Source organism: Sarcophilus harrisii, chromosome 1 (genome assembly GCF_902635505.1).
Source record: "Sarcophilus harrisii chromosome 1, mSarHar1.11, whole genome shotgun sequence".
Taxonomy (NCBI): domain Eukaryota; kingdom Metazoa; phylum Chordata; class Mammalia; order Dasyuromorphia; family Dasyuridae; genus Sarcophilus; species Sarcophilus harrisii.
Genome location: NC_045426.1, coordinates 657,174,218 through 657,196,459, shown reverse-complemented (window position 1 = coordinate 657,196,459; position 22,242 = coordinate 657,174,218). Strand labels below are relative to the sequence as shown.

The following is a 22,242-nucleotide window of genomic DNA, read 5'->3' as shown; positions in this document are numbered from 1 at the left end:
TATTTTTCTCCCTCTTCTCCCAAGATAGCAAACAATCCGATAGAAGTTAAACCTACAATTCTTCTAAACATAATTACATATTCATCACGCTGTGCAAGAAGAATCAGATCTAAAGTAGAAAAAAAAAAAAAAACCCAAGGAAAAAAACAACAATAAAGGTGAAAATACTATGCTTTCTCTGGATGCAGATGGCACTTTCCATCCCAAGTCTATTGGGATTGTCTTGAATCACCTCACTATTGAAAAAAGCTGATCACAGCTGATCATCACATAATCATCTTTTTGCTGTGTACAATGTTCTCCTGGTTCTGCTCACTTCACTCGGCATCAGTTCATCTAAGTCTTCCCAGGCTTTTTTGAAATTAGCCTGCTCATCATTTCTTATAGAACAATAACATTCCATTACATGTGTACACCATAGGTACAAACATTACCTTCAGAATAAAAATATAAACTCATTTAAAGCTTTTCATGGCTGTTCTCTTCCTACTTTACAATCTTTTTTTCCCATTTATACAGTTTCAAGTACTCCTGTAATCCAGCTATTTTGCTTTACTTGCTGTTTCATATATATATATATATATATATATATATATATATATACACACACACACACATAATTTGTTGAATCTGTATCTTTTCACTGGATGTCCTTCATACCTTTTTTTTTTTTTGGCTGAGGCAATTGGGGTTAAGTGACTTGCCCAGGGTCACACAGCTAGGAGGTGTTAAGTGTCTGAGGCCACATTTGAACTCGGATCCTCCTGACTTCAGGGCTGGTGCTCTAACCACTATGCCACCTAGCTGTTCCCCCACTCCCAACATACTCTTGAAGAAAGCAATCATGTTCTACTCTCTTGTCAAAATTTTCTCTAGTCTAAGTTAAATATCCCTAGTTGTTTCAATACTTATATTATAAAGTCTCTCAATCAGTTTAACCACTTCATATCTGCTTCATGATATAGCAGAAATCTCTTCTCTTTTATTTTGGATTCCATGCAGTATAAGACTGAATTAGCTTTTTAGTTACTATTTCACATTGCTGATACACAGTACATAAAAATCTTGCTATTTTTATACAAATTGTGGTCTAAGTATTTCTCTCACATTCTTAAACTTATAAAACTTGATATTTAAAGTCAAGTATATGACTTCCATGTAATTCTATTCAATTATTATATCCTGCCCAACATTCTAGTCTGTTGGGCTATTTTACATTCTGATTCTGTCAGCCAATGGCTCCTACTCTTAAAAGGTCCATATCATCTGAAAGTTGATATACTTTCTTTATAGATAACAATAATGTAAAATAAAAATGTCCTGAGTATGAGATTTTTTTAAGCACTGTATTACAGATTTCTCTTCAAGCTCATAATGAACTATGTCTCAGTCTACACCTTGAGTCAATCAGCTCTGTCAGGAAGTCAGAAGCTGTTTCACTGGGTCTTCTGGAATCATGCTTGGTCACTATATTGATCAGAGTTCTTATTAAGTCTTTCAAAATTGTCTTTACAATGTTGTTATTATAGTATAATTCATTTTTTTCCACCCCAGTTCATACAAGTTTTCCCAGGATTCTTTAAAAATGTTCCCTGCATTTCTTTCAAAACTATACTTTTTAAATTGTAATGTTTTATAATTTAACTAGTCTCCATTTAACATATACTCCCTTAGTTTCTAATTTTTTGTCTGCTACCACAAAAAGAGCTACTATATTTTTGTACATACGGATCCTTTTTCCTTTCTTTGGGGTATAGAATAGTATCACTGAAGCAAAAACTATACAAGGTTCAGTAATTTGGGGGATATAGTTCCAAACGTCTTTCCAAATGGGTGGACTAACCAGCTCCAAATTAATGCATCTATACTCCCAGAGTCCCTGCATCATTTGTTATTTTCCAATTTCCCCCCCAACTTTTCCAATTTGATGAGTGTGAGATAAAGAACCTCATAGTTGCTTTAATATTTATTTCTCTTATTATTAGTGATTTGGAGCACTTTTTTTCATTTAGCCATTGATACCTTGGATTTCTTCTTCTGAATACTACCTATTCATATCATTTAACCATTTATCATTTGGGGGAAGAACTCTTATAAATTTGAATCAGTTCCATATTTGTGTTGGAATTGACCTAGACTTTTATCACAGACTTCCTGCAAATTTTTTTCTCAATTATCTGCTTCCCTTTTAATTTTAGCCACAATGGTTTTATTTGTTTGAAAAATTTACATTGTCAAAATTGTTCACTTAAATTTACATGATCCTCTCTATTTTGTATGGTTATGAAATCTTCCTGCATGCAGAAATCTGAAGCATGACTTCTTCCTTGCTTCATCATGTGTAGGTACTGGTTCATACCTGGTTTTGATCAGATTGTCTCAGTTTCCAGAAGTTTTTGTGGTAAGTTCTTTTGATTTATAAAATACTAGGCCACTGTGCTCTTATGCATATTGTATAGTGAATCTGTTCCATCAATCAACCTTTCTATTTCTTAACCAGTACCAAAGTATTTTAATGATTACTGCTTTGTAGTTTAGTTTAAGATCTGATTGCTATTTTTCTGGCTTTATAAAAAAAAAAAAGCCCCACTAAATTTGATTGACATGACGCTGAATAAATAAGTTAATTTGGGTAGTATTTTTATCACATTGGTTGAATACAACCACCACCAACTAATATTTTACAATTAAATGTCTTTCTTCATGAAGAATGTTTTGTGACTATATCCATATAGTTCCTATATATATTTTGGTAGGTAGATTTCCAAGTATTTTATACATTCTATAGTTATTTAAAATTGAATTTCATCCATCTCTTTTTATTGAGTTTTATTAGTGGCTTGTAGAAAACTTATAACTTGGGCAGCTAGTTGGTGCAGTAGATAGAGCACCAGCCTTGAAGTCAGGAGGACCAGAGTTCAAATCTGGCCTGAAATACTTAACAGTTAACTGTGTGACCCTGGGCAAATCACTACCCCAATTGCCTCAGGAGAAAAAAAGAAAACTTATGTGGATTTTTTATTTTTTTGCAACTATGCTGAAATGCCCCTTTCAGTGAATTTTTTAGTTGATTACAAGGTTATTGAAGTAATATTGAAGCCACTTTATTAATATAATGTACAATTTTCCTTGGAATCCAAGTCAAACTCATTGGCCTACATTTTAAAGGCTATTTTTTTTTGGTTATGGTTGGAAACTGGAAACATTTGCCTAATCCTAAGTTTGGAGCACATTTCATATTCCTCTATGGTTTTTCAAAGTGTACTGATAATGTCTCAAAATCACATGTACCCCTATTCACATGGAAATACATCTATTACATCAAATACATTCTCCATGAAAATATGAGAAAGGAACAGGCAGAATTTCCCTTTTCCCACAGCAGACCACATCTTTATGGTTACAACAATTGAGAATACAGAATATAAAATCCCACGGTATTATTTATTAATTTTTAAAAAATTGATTCAGATGAACAAAATGAAGTATTTTCCATAAAAAAAAATTAGGAATAAATAAACTGCTATTGCAAATAACCCTATAAATATCAAATGAGGAGACTAGAGATGTTTAGCCAGCAGAAGAAATACTCAGGAAAGGAGGTAACTAGTTAGTTATCTTTAAGTGTAGCAGAGGAAGTTAAATGGATGAGAAATGAGATTTATTTTGTTTGGCTCTAGAAGACAGAACCAAGAATGATCAAGTATAGGTTGCAGAAGCAAATTTCAGTATGAAGTAAAACAAAACAAAACAAAAGAAAAAAAAAAAAATCAGAATTATCCAAAGGTGGAATTGTTGCCTCATTAAGAGAGTAAGTGCTTCAATAGTAGAGGACTTCAAGCAAAAGCTTGATCATTTATTTGTTATCTTTTAGGGAAGAACCTTTTTTAGGTGTGGGTTGAATTAGATGGCTTATGAGATTCTTTCTGATTCTTTAATTTTATGACAAGACTAAGTATGCCATTTATATTAGAAAAACAAATTGAAAAAAATCCTATCCACGTCAATAAATATTTATTAAGTGCTTACCATGTGCCAGACAATGAATTACATAGAGAGCCCACTGAGCTAGTTTCTCAAAACATAAACAAGTATTATGGATAAGGAACAAAGTCCAGAACTGAGTATGAAGACAAAATCAGGTTAGATTGGGAAAAACCTCAATAATTCCAAGCAGTTTTCTGTTGCTTTATATTTTAATAATTGATATTTTCCGGATAATTCTATGTAAATGAAAACCATGGACAAGCTTGACTTTAGAAAAACAAAAATGACAAATACAAAAAAGAATTGAAAGACACACAGTAGGCAGAATTAGATGACTAGAAAATAAGAGCACAGTAAAAGATAAAGGACATGAATAAGCAGAAAGAGAGCACAAGCTGTCCAAGTAGCAAAAATAGGTAGTACAAAATGGCACACTGATATTCCCAAGGATTAAATCAATGCTAAATTAGATTTAACCAATGTCTCCTCAATTCCTCTAGCCCATAACATCTCCTTGTAGGATTAAATCAATCATACTGAACCACGCTAAAGTAGATAAATAATGTCTCTATCAATTCCACTGACTTAGTACCTTGTAAGAATCCTTTGTTTCAAGTTCAGAGTTCTGGCCCATAACAGAGTATCATAGTTTCAATTTCAAGAAAATGTCCCAGGAGGAAGGAAAATATCCAGAACTGTTTTGATAAAATCCCTACAACATGTAACAAATTTCTCTCCTTCCCCATAGAGATTGTTAGAAATTCTGAAACTCAACTGAACAATTACAGTTACTAATGAAATTCCTTTATTATGATTTAGACCTGGCCAATATGATCAAGCAGATGGAAAACATCAGTCTTTTAAAAATGACTGGAAAATTATATTAAAAAACCAAAATGACTTATGAGGCAAGAAAAGCAAAAGACAATGAAAATAATAATCACAGATACTAAAAACAGAATTAAGTGCAAAACTATATTTAATGCTCTCTTACCATCCAAGTTTGTATATATTTTGCAATTCCTCATCTATCAATACCTTAGTAGAATGTATAGTAGCAGAATTAATAGAATTCTCCCCTTGAGGGCAGGGATTATTTCTGTATTCCCAGTGCCTCGGACTCTTAAATATCTACTAAACTTTTTATTTCAACGTTCAAGGAATTGTGCTAGGCACTGTCCATACAGACAAAAAAAAAAAAAAAATGGTTACCTGCCGATAGGATCTTATATTCTACGTTGGGAAAGGGGAGGAATGATATACATTTTATAAATGGAGGAAGACTGATTCTCACAGATTTTTTAGCATAATAGGAGAAAAGCTGTTTTGAACTTGGTCATATAGTCCATATATTTCATTTTACAGATGAGTAAAATGAGGTTCAGGAAAGTTAAGTAACTTGCCTAAGGTCATACAGATACTTTGCAAATTATAAAATACTTGAGGTCAGTTATTATTAAAGCATTTTATTAATATAAACTGTAATTTTACATTTGAAGTGGATGAGGTTTGTGGCAAAATACTTCAAACACCAGTTAGAAATATTCATTCCTTGCAGTTAACACTCAGAAGTCATTTAATCCAACCCCCCCTTTTTTTGCAGATGAGGAATCTGAGGCCCAGGGAGGTTAAGTGACCCATTCCCAAATCCCTAAATCCCTAAATCTCTGAGGCAAGGATTGAACCCACATCTTCTTACTCCTGTCAGTACTCTTTCCAATGTACCAAGCTGCCTAGCGACCATCAATGCCATTGCAAGAGTAAGATTTTCCAGAAATGTCGGGCTTTCTTTTGAAAGATCTATTAATTATCACCACCTGCAGCAGTGAGGTATAGTAGAAATATAAGAATCAGGATCTCATCTCAGCTAAATCACTGCTTAAAAATAGGCATTTCAACTTTGACCCTCAATTTACAAATCTATAAAAAGACAATAAGCTGTATCATCTTCCTCACAGTTGGGGGAAAATCTTTTGTAAATTTCATAGTGCTAAATAAATGCAAGTTAATATTACCCAAGAAAAACAAACAAATTTTACTTACACAAAATTCTTCCTTTGTTTAATCAGTGTTAAACTAGTATCTTTGTTTTGCATATAATACCAACTAAGGAATTAGTACAGTAGCAAGTAAGATCTAAGTAACCAATCTGGTGGCAAACTATAGGGATATAGTACAGTGTTACTGTTATTAGAAACAACTTTACAATGTGATAATATTAAACACTTGGCAATAGACACTGTACCAACCACTTTTCAAAACTAGGATTGTGACAGTCAAAGCACGAAGGAAAGGGAAATACAGTTAATTAAAAAGTGAAATCCACACCTGGAACTAGCAAGGCCATGGGAGTAGTCACTGTCTCTCCAGCCGACCTTCTTTCTCCAGTCACCTCATCTCTGACATTCCTCGCCCCAGCCCCTATCCTAATTCTGGTCCCTGTCACCCTGGGGTTGCCGCGGCTCCCCCTTCTCTCCTCACTTCAGCTCGGGAGTGCTTTTTTTTGGTCACCTTTGACCGGGTTTTCACCTTCCCGTTAGCTCTCCTCCAGTCTGGGGGGGTCCTCCCCTGTCATTTTGGTGCAGGTCCTCATTCAGATCGCCTCAATCCTGGCTCCCCTCCTCCTAAGTTATCACCACAGCCCCTTTTCTGTCAGCTGATCCCCTTCGTATCCCCTCAGCTGAGGCTCTCCCCACTCAGCCTGAGGGTCCCCCCTTTCAGAGACTTAAGTCTTCTATTATTTCAGCTCAAGAGTCCCCACTCCTGTCATTTCAGTCGAGGATCCCTTGCTCCCGGCACCTCAGCCCGGGGTTCCCCCTTTCTGTCACCTCAGTCTGGGAGTCCCCCCGCCTGTCACGTCAGCCCGCGTTCTCTGCCTCCTGTCACTTCAGTCTGGGGGTCCTCCTTCTGTCACGTCAGCCACTATAGCCGTCTCCCCACCTGTCACCTCGACCCGGGCCTTTCCTCCCGGTCCCACCCCCCTCCCCCCGCCCCAGGCTTGGCCTAACTGCGGGGCTACTGGCGCCGGGGCTGCGGCGGCGCGGGCGGCACGACTGCAGCCCCACTCGCCCCGCCACGCCGCGATCCCAGAGTTTTTTCTCACCGCCTTCTCGAGGTGGCTGCGGGCTAGTTCGCTGTTCTTGGTGTGGTGGTAGAGCACGGAGCCCAGCTGCAGGTGCGTGCGGGCCTCGATGCGCTGCGGAGGCTTGAAGGGAAACACGGCCTGCAGGCAGTGTACGCACAGTCGGATCTTGGGCGGGCTGGACGTGCGGAAGTGCTCGGCAAAGCCCAGCAGCGCCAGGTACCACGACTCCGAGGCCTCGGCCTGGGCCGCTTGGGCCGCCTGAGCCGCCATCTTGGGCCGCACAACAACAACCGGCCGCCGAACTATGTTGGGGGAGGGGGCGCCGGACGGAAGCCGCGGTAGCTCTCGCGAGAACATGATGAGGCATTCGTGAGCATTCCTCCCTAACTCCCTCGCGCGCGCGGCTCCTCATGGGAGTTGTAGGCTGCCACGGGAAGAGAGCGCGGTCGGGAAGGGGTGACTTTCAGAGCAACCAATAAGGTTTTCCGTCCCTTACAGAGGACGAGTCCGAAGCCACCCTGAGGCCAGAGTGAGCCTAACGCTTTAAGAGCTCTTTTATAGCGACCCTCTCGAGGGTTCTCGGAGGCACGGACTACACATCCCAGTAGGCTGTGCGCAACATAACAGCTCCCCCCCCTTATCATCTTTCCCTCCCCCTCTTCAGCCTCTCCACGCACACATACACATCCCCGCCCTCCCTAGGGTGGGGAGCGGTGCACTGTGGGATTGAGGACCTCAAGATGGACAGTCGGGATGTTGCAGGTAACAGCCTTTTTCTCCGTCCCCCCTCCGTGACACTCCGCTACCTTCTAGAGGCTCAACACGGGCGGACCTAGCCCGCGGAGCCTCTGGTCTTCTTGCCGCGTCGCTGGGGCTGGAGACCGAAGTACTTCTTCGAGAACCCTCCACCCCCAAGCCCCAGGTCTTCTCAGCAGTCGGCGGGGGCGGGTCGAGGCCGGGCGGGGGTGGCGGCGCCTTCCCGGTTGTGTCCGCTCCTAGCCCCGTACTCTCCTGGGCCGCACGTCCTGTGCCGCGAGGCTCGGCGGGGCAGCCCGGGAACCCCGAGTTGGTCGGGAAATCGTGCCCCGCTCACCAGCCCTGCAGCGGTCCTACCCCGATACTGGCGCATTCAGCTGGAGGGGCCACCGGTGTCACTTCCTGCGGGAAGCCTTCCAAGTCCTCTTGTAAACCGCGCTCGCCCCTCTTTCCCCCTGTTCCTCCTATTTCACGTTTACCCGTCTCTCTCCTAGTGTTCTCCCTTCCCCCAGAAGAGTGTAACCTTCTAGAAGGCCAGGACGCCTAGCACATGGCTGCTGCTTAATTTGCTGGGTTCGATTGAATTGTGTCTTGCCCTGTTCCCTTTTCCGAGACGGGGAACTGACTTTCCTGAAATCGTACATCAGTAAAAGAGCTAGGACTCAAATCCTGGTTCTCTGCCACCTTGATGTAGTACGAGGAGCGCTGATTTGGAAACAGAAAGCTTGAACTCATATTTCCTGTCTTTGTGACCGAAGGCATTTTAGTGCTATCTCTACTTTGAGACTCAATTTGTTTATCTGTGAAATGGGAACATTTTCTTCTCTTTTGAGGCAGGGACTTTGACGATTTTTGGTTGTGTGATTATAGGCCAGTAACTTAACTTTTCCAAGATCTATAAAACATAAAAATGTCTTAAAACAGTTACTGAGAGGCTCAAACAAAATAATGTGTGATTAAGTATTTTGTAAACTTTAGAGTGTCACACAAATGTCAACTGTGGTTATGATTTGTAAACTTTGTAGCACTATATAAATGTGAACTGCTAATATTTCTGTGCCAAGAATAAAACCTCTAACACTTGAACTGGGCATCTAAAAGAGGAGGTCAGAGGTTCCAATTTACCTTCGTTTTAGTAGAGCCCTTTTAAGGGTAGATCAACCCAAGCTTGTTGGAAATAATTATTTTCTAAACTGATGCTCTTCTAGACAATACTTTAGTATGTAATCACTTAATCCACTAATACTACAGATTGCATCACTCCTTTTCTCAAATTGTGATTTTTATGTTCCCATAGAATTTCCAAAAGAAGATCAATTCTGTGTTGTGGGCTTTTTCTAGGTCTTTATAAATTTGTGTTTTATTTTGTGATCAGTGCCTACAGTTTATATTTCCATAATGTTTGAATGTTTACAAAGTCTTCTTTAGTCCATTTTAACTATGGGAAAGAAGAAATGTTAATACCTCCCACTAAAGAGAAAATTGAAGATCAAAAAATTTGTAACTTGCCCCATGGTTAGTAACTGAATTAAGTATTAGAGTCATGAATCATCTTGGCTTTAAAGCAACAGGTTCAGTGGAAAATTTTGATTTTGGTGCAGGTTTTTTTTTTTTAAGATGTGGGTTTTAAGATTGTTTTGCTTATTGTGACCTTGGGCAAGTCGCTTAACATAGGGATTCATTTTTTTTTAATGAGAAGAGATTGGCCTGGACAACCTCTTCTAAGTTTGTTTTCAGCTCTAAAAATCCTATTTTTTCAGATGATATTTAAATTTGTTCTCCATTCTTCTATTTCCATGCAGATTTATTTTCCTCATTTCTTGTCCTTAAAAGGATAGACAATCTGGGCCTGCTAAAATCTGAGTCTGTCAAGTAGGGTCATCAGCTCAGAGATGAAATACCATACAGAATCTATTTAGTTTTTTTTAACTACTTGGGAAGGAATATTCTATAATGAGTCTAGAAAGGCAGGCTGAAACTTGATCAGTAAGAACTTCAGATTTCTAACAAAGGAATTTATATTTTATTCTAGAATGAAGAAGTGAGGTTGTTTTTCAATGATCTGATTTTTCGTGACCCTATTTGGGAATTTTCTTGACAAAGAGTGGTTTGCCATTTTCCTCTCCAGTTCATTTATTGAGGAAGCTGTTGTGAACAGTTAAGTGACTTGCCTAGGGTCACACAGCTACTGTGCTACCCAGTTGCTCTAAGAGAAGTGAGCTACTGGAGTTTTTTGAACAGGGGACATGGCTTTAGGGATATCAACTTTGGCAACTTTGTAAAGGATAGATTGTTAGTAAGCGCCTCATAGCTGGTAATTTTAGTAAAAATGGTAAGTAAAATGCAACAAGAGCAAACTGATTCTCTGAGGAAGATAACAGTTTATGAATAATGCCACTGTGACATTCTTGAGATAGAAAAGACCATTTTTAAATTGAGACTCAGGGTTACTGTAGTTAGCTATATTGGGCCTACTTGTAGGCAGTTCTTTGGATTGATGGTAAATCATTACCCTCTTAGACAGTAAAGGAATGTTAATTGCTTTATGGGATTCAGCTTACTCTTATAATTTTTTTTTTCCCTGAGGCAATTGAGGTTAAGTGACTTGCCCAGAATCACACAGCTAGGATTGTTAGTGTCTGAGGTCACATTTGAACTTGGGTACTCCTGACTTCAGGACTGGTGCTCTATCCACTGTACCACTTAGCTGCTGCCCCTTTCCTTTTATAATCTTGACTAGAAAATCAGAACAACCAAAATCCAGATCTTTCTTTTAGTAGTCCCTTTAGGGGGAGAAAAAGCAATCCCTAATTTCTCTGGGACTTGCAAGAACTGAAGAATTGTCTTTAAGAAAGGAGGACCTGTCTAAGCTGGTCTGTTTAAAAACAACAAACTAGTCCCAAGTTAAATTGGTTAGCTAGCAAATGCTCCAGGGGCTAGTAGTGATTCTGTTCCTTTTCAGCCATGCCTCTATGTCAATTAAAAGTGGAAGAGCCTACAAGATGAGTTCTGTCAGATGATAGCCATTATAAAAATTAATGTACCATGAAATATTAATTTCTTATACTAGGATGTGCTATTATTGAATCATAGAAAGAAAGCTATATTTGAAGTCAGGGGATCTGAGTTTGAAACCTGGCTCTGTCACTATTATTACCTGTGTGATCTTGGACAAGTCAGCTTCTCTTCAGTTTTTTCAAATCCATCTTTAAAATTAAGGGACTGGACTAGATCACTTCTAAGATTCTTTGCTTCTCTAAATCTGTGTTCCCATGTGCAATCTGTATGGAGTAGAAAACTGGACTAGATGACTTCTAAGCTTCATGATTGATTACATCTTTTATATTCTAGTATATGCTTTTCTCAGTGATAGCCTTTATTATTCAAAGATGAGAAATGAAAAGGTACCTGCTTTTTTTCTTTGTAGAGGGAGGGACATTACAGTAGTGGAATACTGTTAATATCAGACTTAAAAAAATGTGTTACTAACTTGGTTTTTATTTTCCTCCCTTTTTACATTTTTTGTTATAAGAAAGAGAGAATAGGAAATGTAAGTGATTAAAAAAAAAGATTGTATTGATATACAGCTTTCATTATCAAAAATGGAAAATTTCTTTTGTTAAAAATCTGGTGACTTTTAAAAAGATTTCCAAAAATAAGCATTGTTTAGGGCAGAAAAAGTTTTTAGATTAAAAAGAAAATGTTGTGGACTTTTTCCCCTGACCCTTAACTCTTCAATTTAGTAATCGAGAAAAGCAAAATGCATAGCAAGAACAGCCCAAGACTTTGAAAGCGATTATTTTTAAACTAGAGAGGTAGGAGTGCCTTTATTGTTTTTAAGTTTTTTATTTTTTTCTAGCTATCCATGTATATTAATTTTTAAAAACATTTCTTTATGAATCATGTTGGGAGAGAAATATCAGAACAAAAGAGGAAAATCACATGGAAAAAAGTGTACAAAGCATGTGTTGCTTTGCATTCAATCTCTGTAATTTTTTTTTTTTTTTTTTTTTTTGGATACAGATGGTGTTTGCTATCCAAAGTTTATTGTAAGGATTAGATTGTTTGGATCACTGAACTGCTGAGAAGGACCAAGTCTTTCATAGTCAGCGTATAATCTTGCTGTTATTATACAATATATTCCTGATTCTGCTTGTTTTGTTCAGCATAAGTTCGTGTTAATCTTTCCAGGCCTTTCTAAAATCAGCTTGTTCATTTTTTATAAAACAATAATCTATTATTTTCATATATCATAATATATTCAGTCATTCTCCAATTGATGGGCATCTACTCATTTTCCAATTCTTTGCCAACACAAAACAGCTGCTACAAACATTTTGGTACATAAGGGTTCTTTTCCCTCCTTTATGATTTCCTTGGTATGCAGACCTAGTAGCAGAGTACTTTTACTTTTTAAAAAAAGGTTGTTTTAGCATAATAAAGTTTTTTTCTTTGAGAAACAATAATATCTTATAGTTATACCTTTTCTCTTAATATCTCTTATTCAGTAATTCTTCTTTACCTATATTATTGTAATAATTCAACTCTGTCTTCATTATTTATTTCCAATCAGTCGTCATACTACTGCCCCAGTCTTCCTAATGTATCATTCTGATCATGGCACTTTTTTTTACTCAAAACTCTTTAATGGCTCTTTGATCCCCATTGCTTAAAGAAAAAAAAAAGTGTAAACTCATTTAAGTTTTTTTATAAGGTGACTAAGCTACTTGTCCTGTTTGATCTCATGCTGCTTCCCTTTGTGTAGTTATTGGTCATCCAAATTGGACTGTTTTCTGAAGAGGTAAAATAGTCACCAGGAGTGTAAATAAGAAATAGATTGAAGAGGACAACTGAGGGTAAAGATATTATATGAAAATAGTATAATAGAGGTTCAGTTTTGTGACATGGAACAACCATACAAACCATCTATGATAGGTACAAAGAAGTGCTATTTATTATGTATGATATGAATTAACACACCAGAGTTAGCAAGGAGAGAGGTTTTAATAGTGAACAAAGGGAAAGACAAGTTACTGTAGTCTTTTTGCTAATATTTTATTTAAGATTTTTAGCATCAATATTCATTAGGGAGATTGGTCTATAATTTTCTTTCTCTGTTTTTAACCTGCGTGGTTTAGGTATCAGTACCTAATGTGTCTGTGTCACAAAAGGAATTTGGTAGGACTCCTTCATTCCCTATTTTTTCAAATAGTTTATAAAGCATTGGGATTAATTGTACTTTGAATGTTTGGTAGAATTCACATGTAAATCCATCTGGTCCTGGGGATTTTTTTTAGGGAGTTGATTAATAGCTTGTTCTATTTCTTTTTCTGAAATGGGACTATTTAAGCAATTTAGTTCCTCCTCTGATAATCTAGGAAGCCTATATTTTTGGAGGTAGTCATGCATTTCGCTTAGGTTATCAAATTTATTGGCATAAAGTTGGGTAAAGTAACCCCTTATTATTTAATTTCCTCTTCATTGGTGGAAAGTTCTCCCTTTTCATTTTTAAGACTACTAATTTGATTTTCCTCTCCTTTTTCTAATCAGATTTACCAAAGGTTTATCAATTTTATTGGTTTTTTCATAAAACCAACTCTTAGTTTTATTTATTAGTTCAATAGTTTTTTTACTTTCAATATTATTAATTTCTCCTTTTACTTTTAGAATTTCAAGTTTAGTAGTAATTGATTGGGGTTTTTAACTTGGTCTTTTGAAAGACAAGTTTCTTGCTGGAACTCAAAATTAACCAGGAGGAAGATGTCATTAAAGGGATCATGAGGTAGGAGTATGCCATTTACTGGAAGATTAAATTCATAAAGGAGTGTAGCAGACTAACCCTAAAAGGGGGCTAACAAGGGAAGGGAATTACACCATTGACTGGCAGGCTAACCCTAAAAGGGATTTAGTACCTTAAAAGAGTTAGCTATAATAAGGAGAAAGACACCCTGAATAGGTGGGGATGGGTATGGGTATGGGGTGGGGGAGAGGGAGAGGAAGAGAGGAAGGCAGGGAGAAGAATGCCATGGTGGGCGAACCCTAAGATTCAGCAAAGATCTACATTATGAACCCATGTTTTTTTTGTTTGTTTGTTTGTTTGTTGTTTTTTTTTATCATTTTTTTTAAATTTAATAGCCTTTTATTTACAGGTTATATGCATGGGTAATTTTATAGCATTAACAATTGCCAAACCTCTTGTTCCAATTTTTCACCTCTTACCCCCCCACCCCCTCCCCTAGATGGCAGGATGACCAGTAGATGTTAAATACATTAAAATATAAATTAGATACACAATAAGTATACATGACCAAAACGTTATTTTGCTGTACAAAAAGAATCAGACTTTGAAATATTGTACAATTAGCTTGTGAAGGAAATCAAAAATGCAGGTGGGCAGAAATATAGGGATTGGGAATTCAATGTAATGGTTTTTAGTCATCTCCCAGAGTTCTTTCTCTGGGCGTAGCTGGTTCAGTTCATTACTGCTCCATTGAAAATGATTTGGTTGGTCTCGTTGCTGAGGATGGCCAGGTCCATCAGAACTGGTCATCATAAAATATTGTTGTTGAAGTATATAATGATCTCCTGGTCCTGCTCATTTCACTCAGCATCAGTTCGTGTAAGTCTCTCCAGGCCTTTCTGAAATCATCCTGTTGGTCATTTCTTACAGAACAATAATATTCCATAATATTCATATGCCACAATTTATTCAGCCATTCTCCAACTGATGGACATCCATTCAGTTTCCAGTTTCTAGCCACTACAAAAAGGGCTGCCACAAACATTCGTGCACATACAGGTCCCTTTCCCTTCTTTATAATCTCTTTGGGATATAAGCCCAGTAGTAACACTGCTGGATCAAAGGGTATGCACAGTTTGATAACTTTTTGAGCATAGTTCCAAACTACTCTCCAGAATTGTTGGATTCAATGAACCCATGTTTTATAAGGGAAAGGGGGAGTTGACATTATCACTTGGGTTTCTGATTGGATATAGTAAGGTAGGGTTTCTAAAGATCCATACCTGGGATGGGACTGTAATTGAGTTGCTTACCAGGAAAAAAGAAAAAGGGAAAAAAAAAGAAGGGGAACTTACTTGTTTGTGGCAGGGATATGATTTTTAAGCTTGAAAACTACAGCATTCTTGGATCTTGGGTAAGAAATCTTCAAGTGATTAGAGTCATTGAGCAGGGGTGAAAATCCTTGGAGAGTGTGACCACGAGCTGCAGCAGGGTACCTGAATGGGAGAGGGAAATAATTGTTAGTATGTCAGAGGATCTGATCACTTTGGCTGCAACCTCGGATTCTAAGTCAAGATCCTCTGGAAAAAGTGTAGCTAGATGGTAAAGGGAGGGAAAAATTGTGGAGGATTTTGACTGCAATTTCCTCTTCAAGCCCTTGATTTCTAGGTGAAAGAAACTAAGGCCACACAAGACAAGCAACTGCAGGCAATTACAACCTATCACTGTTTGAGTTGCTAATTTTGTGTGACTTGTGTATGAAGTTAGAAGTGCCCAAATGGCTGTTGGCTGGGGAAAAAAAAAAAAAAAGGTTCTCTCTCTATCCCTAAAGTATAGGATCACTTCTTTGAAACTTTCTTTGATTTTTGAACCTTCCTCAAATGTCTAATTAGGCATCCCCAGTGAAAAGAACACTATTGAATTTGGAGCTCCAGGATCTGGAGTTGAATACCAGTTATGTCATTCTGGGGAATTCATGTGGCTTCTTTGACCCTCACTTGTTTGGATTATGCTAGGCTTCCAGCGCTCCCCTCAACCCCCTGAATCCTTTGAAAGTGATTCTTTCTAGGGGCAGCTAGATGGTGCAGTTAATAGAGCATGGCCCTGAAATTGGGAAGAACTGAATTCAAATGTGTTGTCAGACACTTAATTTTTTTTTTTAAATTAAAAAAAATTTTTTTAATCACTTAACTTTTAACACTTATTAGTTGTCTGATCCTGGGCAAGTCATTTAATCCTAATTCTTCTCAAAAAAAAAAAAAAAGTGATTCCTCCCTCATCAAATTTCTATTAGCATTTTACCTGGTCCTTTTACTTTGTTTAATTTTCCTGGCTTGCTGTGTGTGTGTGTGTGTGTGTGTGTGTGTGTGTGTGTGTGTGTGTGTGTATGTAAGGGGGAGTGGTATATGTCTTTCTCTTAAATCAGAGGCTTTAATACTGGAATGGACCTTAGAAAACATAAATTACAACTTCTTACAAGCTTTTTGAGAAGAAAGTCTATCATATTTTTATTCTCTTTGTGCCTATGATAGTGCTCAAGCATTTAATAAATACGTGTTGAAGTACAATTTGAAAGAATATATATATTTGATACATAAATTCATAGATCTGTAACTAAATTTTTTTTCCTTTTTTTTTTTTTTTTTGCTGAGGCAATTGGGGTTAAGTGACTTGCCCAGGGTCACACAGCTAGGAAATGTTAAATGTCTGAGATCAAATTTGAACTCAGGTCCTCCTGACTTCAGGGCTGGTGCTCTATCCACTGCACCACCTAACTGCCCCACTAAATTTTACTAAAGGGAAATGTCACATCCTTAATTTTCTGAAATCAAGTGCCAGGAAGGTCAAGTACTACAATGCTCTATAGAATGTCTCTTGGAATTGTTTATCAGAGAATAATTATTGTTTTTGCCCCTTGGTTTTATTCCTTTTTCACCTTACTTGAAACCCCTTGTTTTTGTCATAGTAACGCCCATTATCCTAATACCTATAGCTCAAAACCTTATATTGAACTTTGACACTTAACATTTATTCAGTCACCAAATCCTGAAGATTTATCATTCCCAGTGTCCCTTGACGCTCTGTATTCCTTCCTTTTTTTTCCTCTCGCCACTCTAGTTCAGACCCTTAATCATTTAGAAAAAAGCTGTCTGTACTCATATTCTTACTTCCCCTCTTTAGTTACTTTATCACTTAGAATAAACTGTATGTACTTTTAATTTCCCTTTCCCTTCCCTTCCTCTTATGTCTTAATCCTTTGCAGTTTAACTTTTTTTAACTTTTAAATTTTTTAATCAACAAAATTTTGCCTTCTTGTTCTCTACCTCCCCTCTTAGTGAGATGGGAAAACAAGATACTTTTATGTGTATTGTTTAAAAAAAAAATTCTACATTAAGCCTTGTTTAAAAAAAAATGGTCTCCTCCTACACTCTGAATGCTTCACCTATCTGAAAGTAGCAGTTCTTTGGATTCACTGTTTGGTCACTACTCTGATTAGAGTTACCTAAATCTTTCAGTTTTTTGTTTTTGCATTATCATTGTTAGTTCCTACAAGTCTTAGTGGGGAATCATCATCTTTATTATTATTTTTCTTTCCTTTTTTTTCTTCTCTCTCTGTCTCTCTCTCACTCTCACTCTTATTCTCTCCCTCCCCCTCTTTCTCCCTCTTTTGATGAGGCACTTAGGGTTAAGTGACTTGTTCAGGGTCACACAGCTAGTATTAAGTGTCTGAGATCAGATTTTTTAAAAAATTTATTTGTTTTTATAATAACTTTTTATTGACAGAACCCATGCCAGAGTAATTTTTTACAACATTATCCCTTGCACTCACTTATGTTCTGATTTTTCCCTTCTCTCCCTCCACCCCCTCCCCTAAATGGCAAGCAGTCCTTTATATGTTGAATATGTGAGACCAGATTTGAACTCAGGTCCTTCTGACTTCAGGGCTGGTGCTCTTTCCACATCTTCATTATTATTATTTTTTTAACCACAAAATAAATTATATTTCAACATTTACATAGTATAATTTGATCATCTGTTCCACAGTTCGTATATATTATCATTTCCCCGCTTTGAAATGTTAAGGGTTTATCTTTGTTCAGTCCCTTATCATAGCTCATTTAATTTTACCTTCTTAATGTTTCTCTTGACTCCTTTGTTTGCACTTCAAAGTGTAAACTCTGCTCTGGGTCTTTCATCTTGAATGCTTAGAATTCCTGTTCATTAAAGGTCTTTCTTCTAACAGGATTATACTCAGTTTTGCTGGGTAAATAATTCTGGGTGTAAGCCTGTATCTATGATTATGCTATGATATATGATGGCTGCTAAATGTTGCTTGTGTGATCTTGACTATGGCTTCAAAAGATTTCTAGGCTTTTTTCAAGTTTTTTCTTCCATAGTCTCATTTCTTGACCATTTTACTTTAATGTATTCATTTCATTTATTAAAAAAAATTAACAAAAAGTTTTTTAAACTCTTGCTTCATTTCTTCCTGAAATTTGAGAGCAGATGTGTTCCTTGACCCTTGGCTTGTAGATGTTTGGTGTGGGGAGCAGGCAGTAAGATCACATTTCAAAGACTGCCCTAACCTTGAATAAGCAGATATCTAGGCATCTCCTAATCACATCATGGAGTTTCCTACATGACCAAAGACTGCCTTAGCCTTGAATAGGCAGATATCTAGCCTAATCTCCTAATCACATCCTGGTGCTTCCTACAACCAAAGATACCTGATCTGCTCATCCTTGGGCGGGAAACCAATCCTTTGTCTAGGACCCCCACCCTGTACTAAGTTTGTGCAACCCTGCTATATATACCTGTACTATTGCACTCATTAAAAAAAGGTTTGATCAGATCATTTTGTCTTGCCTGCTCTTGCACGTCCCCTCTCTTTTTGCTTCTGTCTCTTTTCTTCCAGGGTCCACACACTCTGCCTCAAGGGCCAAGGCAGTTTGGCAGTTATTTTCTTCTCTATTTGTGTCTTCAACATCCTTATCACTGGAATATTAAATTTATGGTGGGATTCCTTTTTTTGTCTGCTTATTATTCCAGCCTAATTCCTGACTTTGGATTTGATATTAGGAGCAGGTTCTTCAGGAAAAGTACTGTTCATTTTTGGGAGGGTTGAGGGGTGGAGAGGGTGAGGCAATTGGGATTAAGTGCCCAGAGGCACACAGTTAGAAATGTTAAGTATCTGAGGCCAGCTTTGAACTCAGAGTCCTCCTGATTCCAGGGCTGTCATCTAGTTGACCCTCTACATAGTCCATAGCTAAACAACTGCTGCTTGCTTCTGAACTTGTGCTTTTTTGATTGAGTACATGGCCTAGAGTCGTGTAAATACTGCTTAACCTGGAACCCGACTAACACTTTACAGGTCCCTTATTGTGCTCTGAAAATATGGCCTAGAACAAGGTAGTGAACAACAGAGCTTCCATTTTTTTCTATATCTTACACAAATTTAGGTCCCTTCATGCTAATCACTTCTTGCCTTGTTACAGAGAATCATGGTGGGCTGAAATGCTCTATGTAGCACCCTCCTTACCAAACTAGACCCCTAGAGTTAGTAAACCTTATTGTCTATCTCCCTGTGTGAATTTAGCCTAGAAAAAACTCATTCTGATATTTTTTCCCCTTGATTTTCCCAGTCGAGATTCAGTCTGGTACATTTTGTAGATCTGTTTAGGAGATTTGGGAAATGAGATGTATTGTATTTTTTCCTCCTATTTAGCTATCTTGTCTCTTCTCTTGCAGAATGACTTCTGACCCCATTAGTTAATGGAATCTCTTCTCTATGGAATTACCAATGCTCTTAAAAAATTTTTTTAAACAAAATTTTACTGGGTTCTTTTTATATATTACACAAATTTCCCAGTTTTCCTCAATGAGATATATCAGTTTAACAAAGCATATATTAAAAAAGGAAAAAAAAATTCAGCAAAACTAACCAGCACATTGAAAAAACTCTTAGATCTGTTGTGTTCCATATCCCTAGGCATTCACCTCCAAGAAAGACTTTCCTTCTGATTTTTTTATTATAATTTCACAGCATTCATAGTTGTTTGCTAATCTTTCTTACATTGCTATTGTCATTTTGCATTCTTCCCTGGTTCTCTCCACTTCATTTTGTTTTAGTTCATGTTTTCCCTTGCTTCTATATTCAGGTGTTACCATACACAGTAATATATCATTACGTTCTTATATCTCAAGATATAATGTATTTCTTTTTGTCATTGACCTCTTTTGAGTATATTATGCTTACCAGTAGGATCTGTGGGTCAAAGCTATTGACATTTCTGTCACTTTCTTGGCCTAATTCCAAATTGCTTTCCAGAATGATGGGACTGATTCACTGCTTCACAAGCAGTATGTGAGTATGTCCATTTATTTATAGTCACTATATTATTTCTCATCTTCATTAATTTGCTGGATATGAAATAAAACTTAAGAGTTTTGATTTGCATTTCCCTTATTGATGTTTCGGCACATTATTTTATGTATGGTTATGCCTAGTTTATATTTCTTTTGAATAATGTTTATTCGTTTTTTGAGTTTTTAATCACCAAGTCTAGTAGTCTTTTCTCATTTGTCATCCTTAGTATCTCTGCATATGATACTTTTGACTGTTTCTCCTCCTGGATATGCTACTCTCCTGCTTTTCATCCTCCTTAACTGAAACCCAGAGTTTTGTTTGAGCCCTCTTCCTTTTTTTCCTCTGCAGTCTCACCTTATAAGTTTAATTATCATTTCCATGTAGTTGTCTTGCTTTTCTAAATATCCACTTATAGTTTCTCACCTGATCTCCACCTGCCCATTGGATTTTTTTTAAACTTAATGTCCCATGAGCATCCCAAATTCAAGATGTCTAAAGAAGAACTCACATCTTAAGAAAACTTTCCTGTTACTGTCAAAGTTACCACCTTCTTTTTTTGGGGAGGGGAAGCTATAATTTAATCATTTTATTAAGGAAAGCCAGTAAGTTATTAGGCTATGTTCATTTGACCATCTCTTTTATACCAATAGACCAAAGACAGTTGTGAAAAAACAAGTCCTTCAGTCACTTCATCAAAGGTTTCTATCTATGGGATTTTGGAGAGACAATGTGAGAGAAAAAGGGAAAGATGGATGGCGCTTTGACAAAATCAAAGAGGGCAATTCCCTTTGATAAATAGATTTTAAAGATATAAAAGATGCAAAGGGAAAAAGTATATGTGTGCTGTCTCTAGAAACATCTAATGCAGTGCAGTGTGGTCGCAGTTCTTTTCCAGCTCAGGTCATTTGTAGAAATTTCCTACAAAATTGACATCCTTCTTTCTAGTTTCACAGCTCTTGCTCATTCCACATATTCATTCATTTGCTAAATTTTATCTACTTATAAAATGACTGGCATTCATCTTCTATTTACCCATATATCATCGCCTTAATTCAGGCCCTCTTCATTTCTTGCCTGTTTCTCTTAGGTCTCTAGAATCCTTTCTGGAAACCATCCTATACACAGCTGCCAAAATGCTTTTCCTAAAGAGAATTCACCATGTTATTTCTGTACTTACAAATTCCAGTGGTTCCCTGTTTTCTCTGAGAAGCAATTTAAACCCTTTCACAGTTTGGCTTTCATTTACCTTACACGTTACCCTTTTTCCTGCTTTTTTGGTTAAATAAAGCTGTCTTTCTTACTATTCATATTAAATACTCTATTTCCTATCTCTTAACTTTTTCAGTGTCTATTCCCTTGTAGAATATATTCCTTTTTAACTTCCTTTTCCTACAATTCTTAAACTCAAGTAATATCTTCTATATAAAGCTGATCCCATCAGCTGCTAGTGAGGCATCCTTAGATTCACAAGATATAGTGAATATCTATTTATATATATATATGTATATGTTGGTTTTCTTTAATAAAATGTTAGCTTCTTGAGGGCAGGGACTAGTTTTTGTCTTTATTGTGGCAGTGCTTGGTATACAGATGCTTAATAAATGTTTATTGATTGGCATTCAATGCCCTGCACAATATTCCAAACAACCATATCTGTGTAGATCAATTTAGCCATATTGGCCTATTCAGACTTTGCCACTTCAGGCACATTCCTGCCCCACCCTGCACCTTTGCTTATACTGTTCTCTTTGCCTGGAATGTTCTTTCTGTACTGGCTTAGCTTAGTCCATTCTACTCATGGAATATTAATTTAACCAACATTTATTAAACTAGGTAAGGTAAGGCAAGGTAAAAAGCACTTAATAAGTGCTTAAGTTCTAGGGATACAAAGCAAATATCCTTGAAGAATTTCCATTTAATGGTAGAAGACAACACACAAAAGGCAGCATACCCACATACAAAGAAGAGATGGAAAGTAAAGGTTGGATGACCTCCACAAAATGGAAGCCTCAGGAAAAACTCATTAGTGAGAAGAAGGGAACCAGCCTGGCAGAAGAAAATTTCAGAGTAAGAAGACCATAGGGGTTGTTGAATGTTTTGGGCAGTGAGGGAAGTTCAAAATGAGACAGGAGCTGAGACATAGTTTTGATATCAGGAAATTCAGGAGTAGGACAGGTGGGGAATGAACTTGTTATGTGTCAGGAAGTATGCTGTGCTCTGGAGATACAAAGACAAAAATGAGATGGTCTTTGCCTTCAAAAAAATTTACATTATCATAGAACATAGGCATAAAAGTAAGTTAAAAAA

General features: G+C 37.2%; 2 protein-coding genes across 3 annotated transcripts in view; one reads left to right on the top strand and one right to left on the bottom strand.

The window, feature by feature from the left end:
• MAU2 (MAU2 sister chromatid cohesion factor) overlaps window positions 1-7,503 on the bottom strand; it is a 62,281-nt gene extending 54,778 nt beyond the window's left edge. The window contains exon 1 of one of the 2 annotated variants that reach the window (XR_004231227.1): window positions 7,091-7,503. Coding sequence is in view for 1 of the 2 variants with exons in the window: in XM_031947912.1 (XP_031803772.1) it covers window positions 7,091-7,429 (339 nt within the window). In the remaining variant the exon portion in view is untranslated. The remainder of the gene's footprint in view (window positions 1-7,090) is intronic. The other variant, XM_031947912.1, reaches the window with a different exon arrangement.
• Window positions 7,504-7,534: 31 nt separating this feature from the next.
• The window catches only part of SUGP1 (SURP and G-patch domain containing 1), a 46,920-nt gene continuing 32,212 nt past the window's right edge, over window positions 7,535-22,242 (top strand). Inside the window, exon 1 of the mRNA XM_003760737.4 lies at window positions 7,535-7,834. Within this exon, the coding sequence (XP_003760785.1) occupies window positions 7,813-7,834 (22 nt within the window). The 5' untranslated portion in view covers window positions 7,535-7,812. The remainder of the gene's footprint in view (window positions 7,835-22,242) is intronic.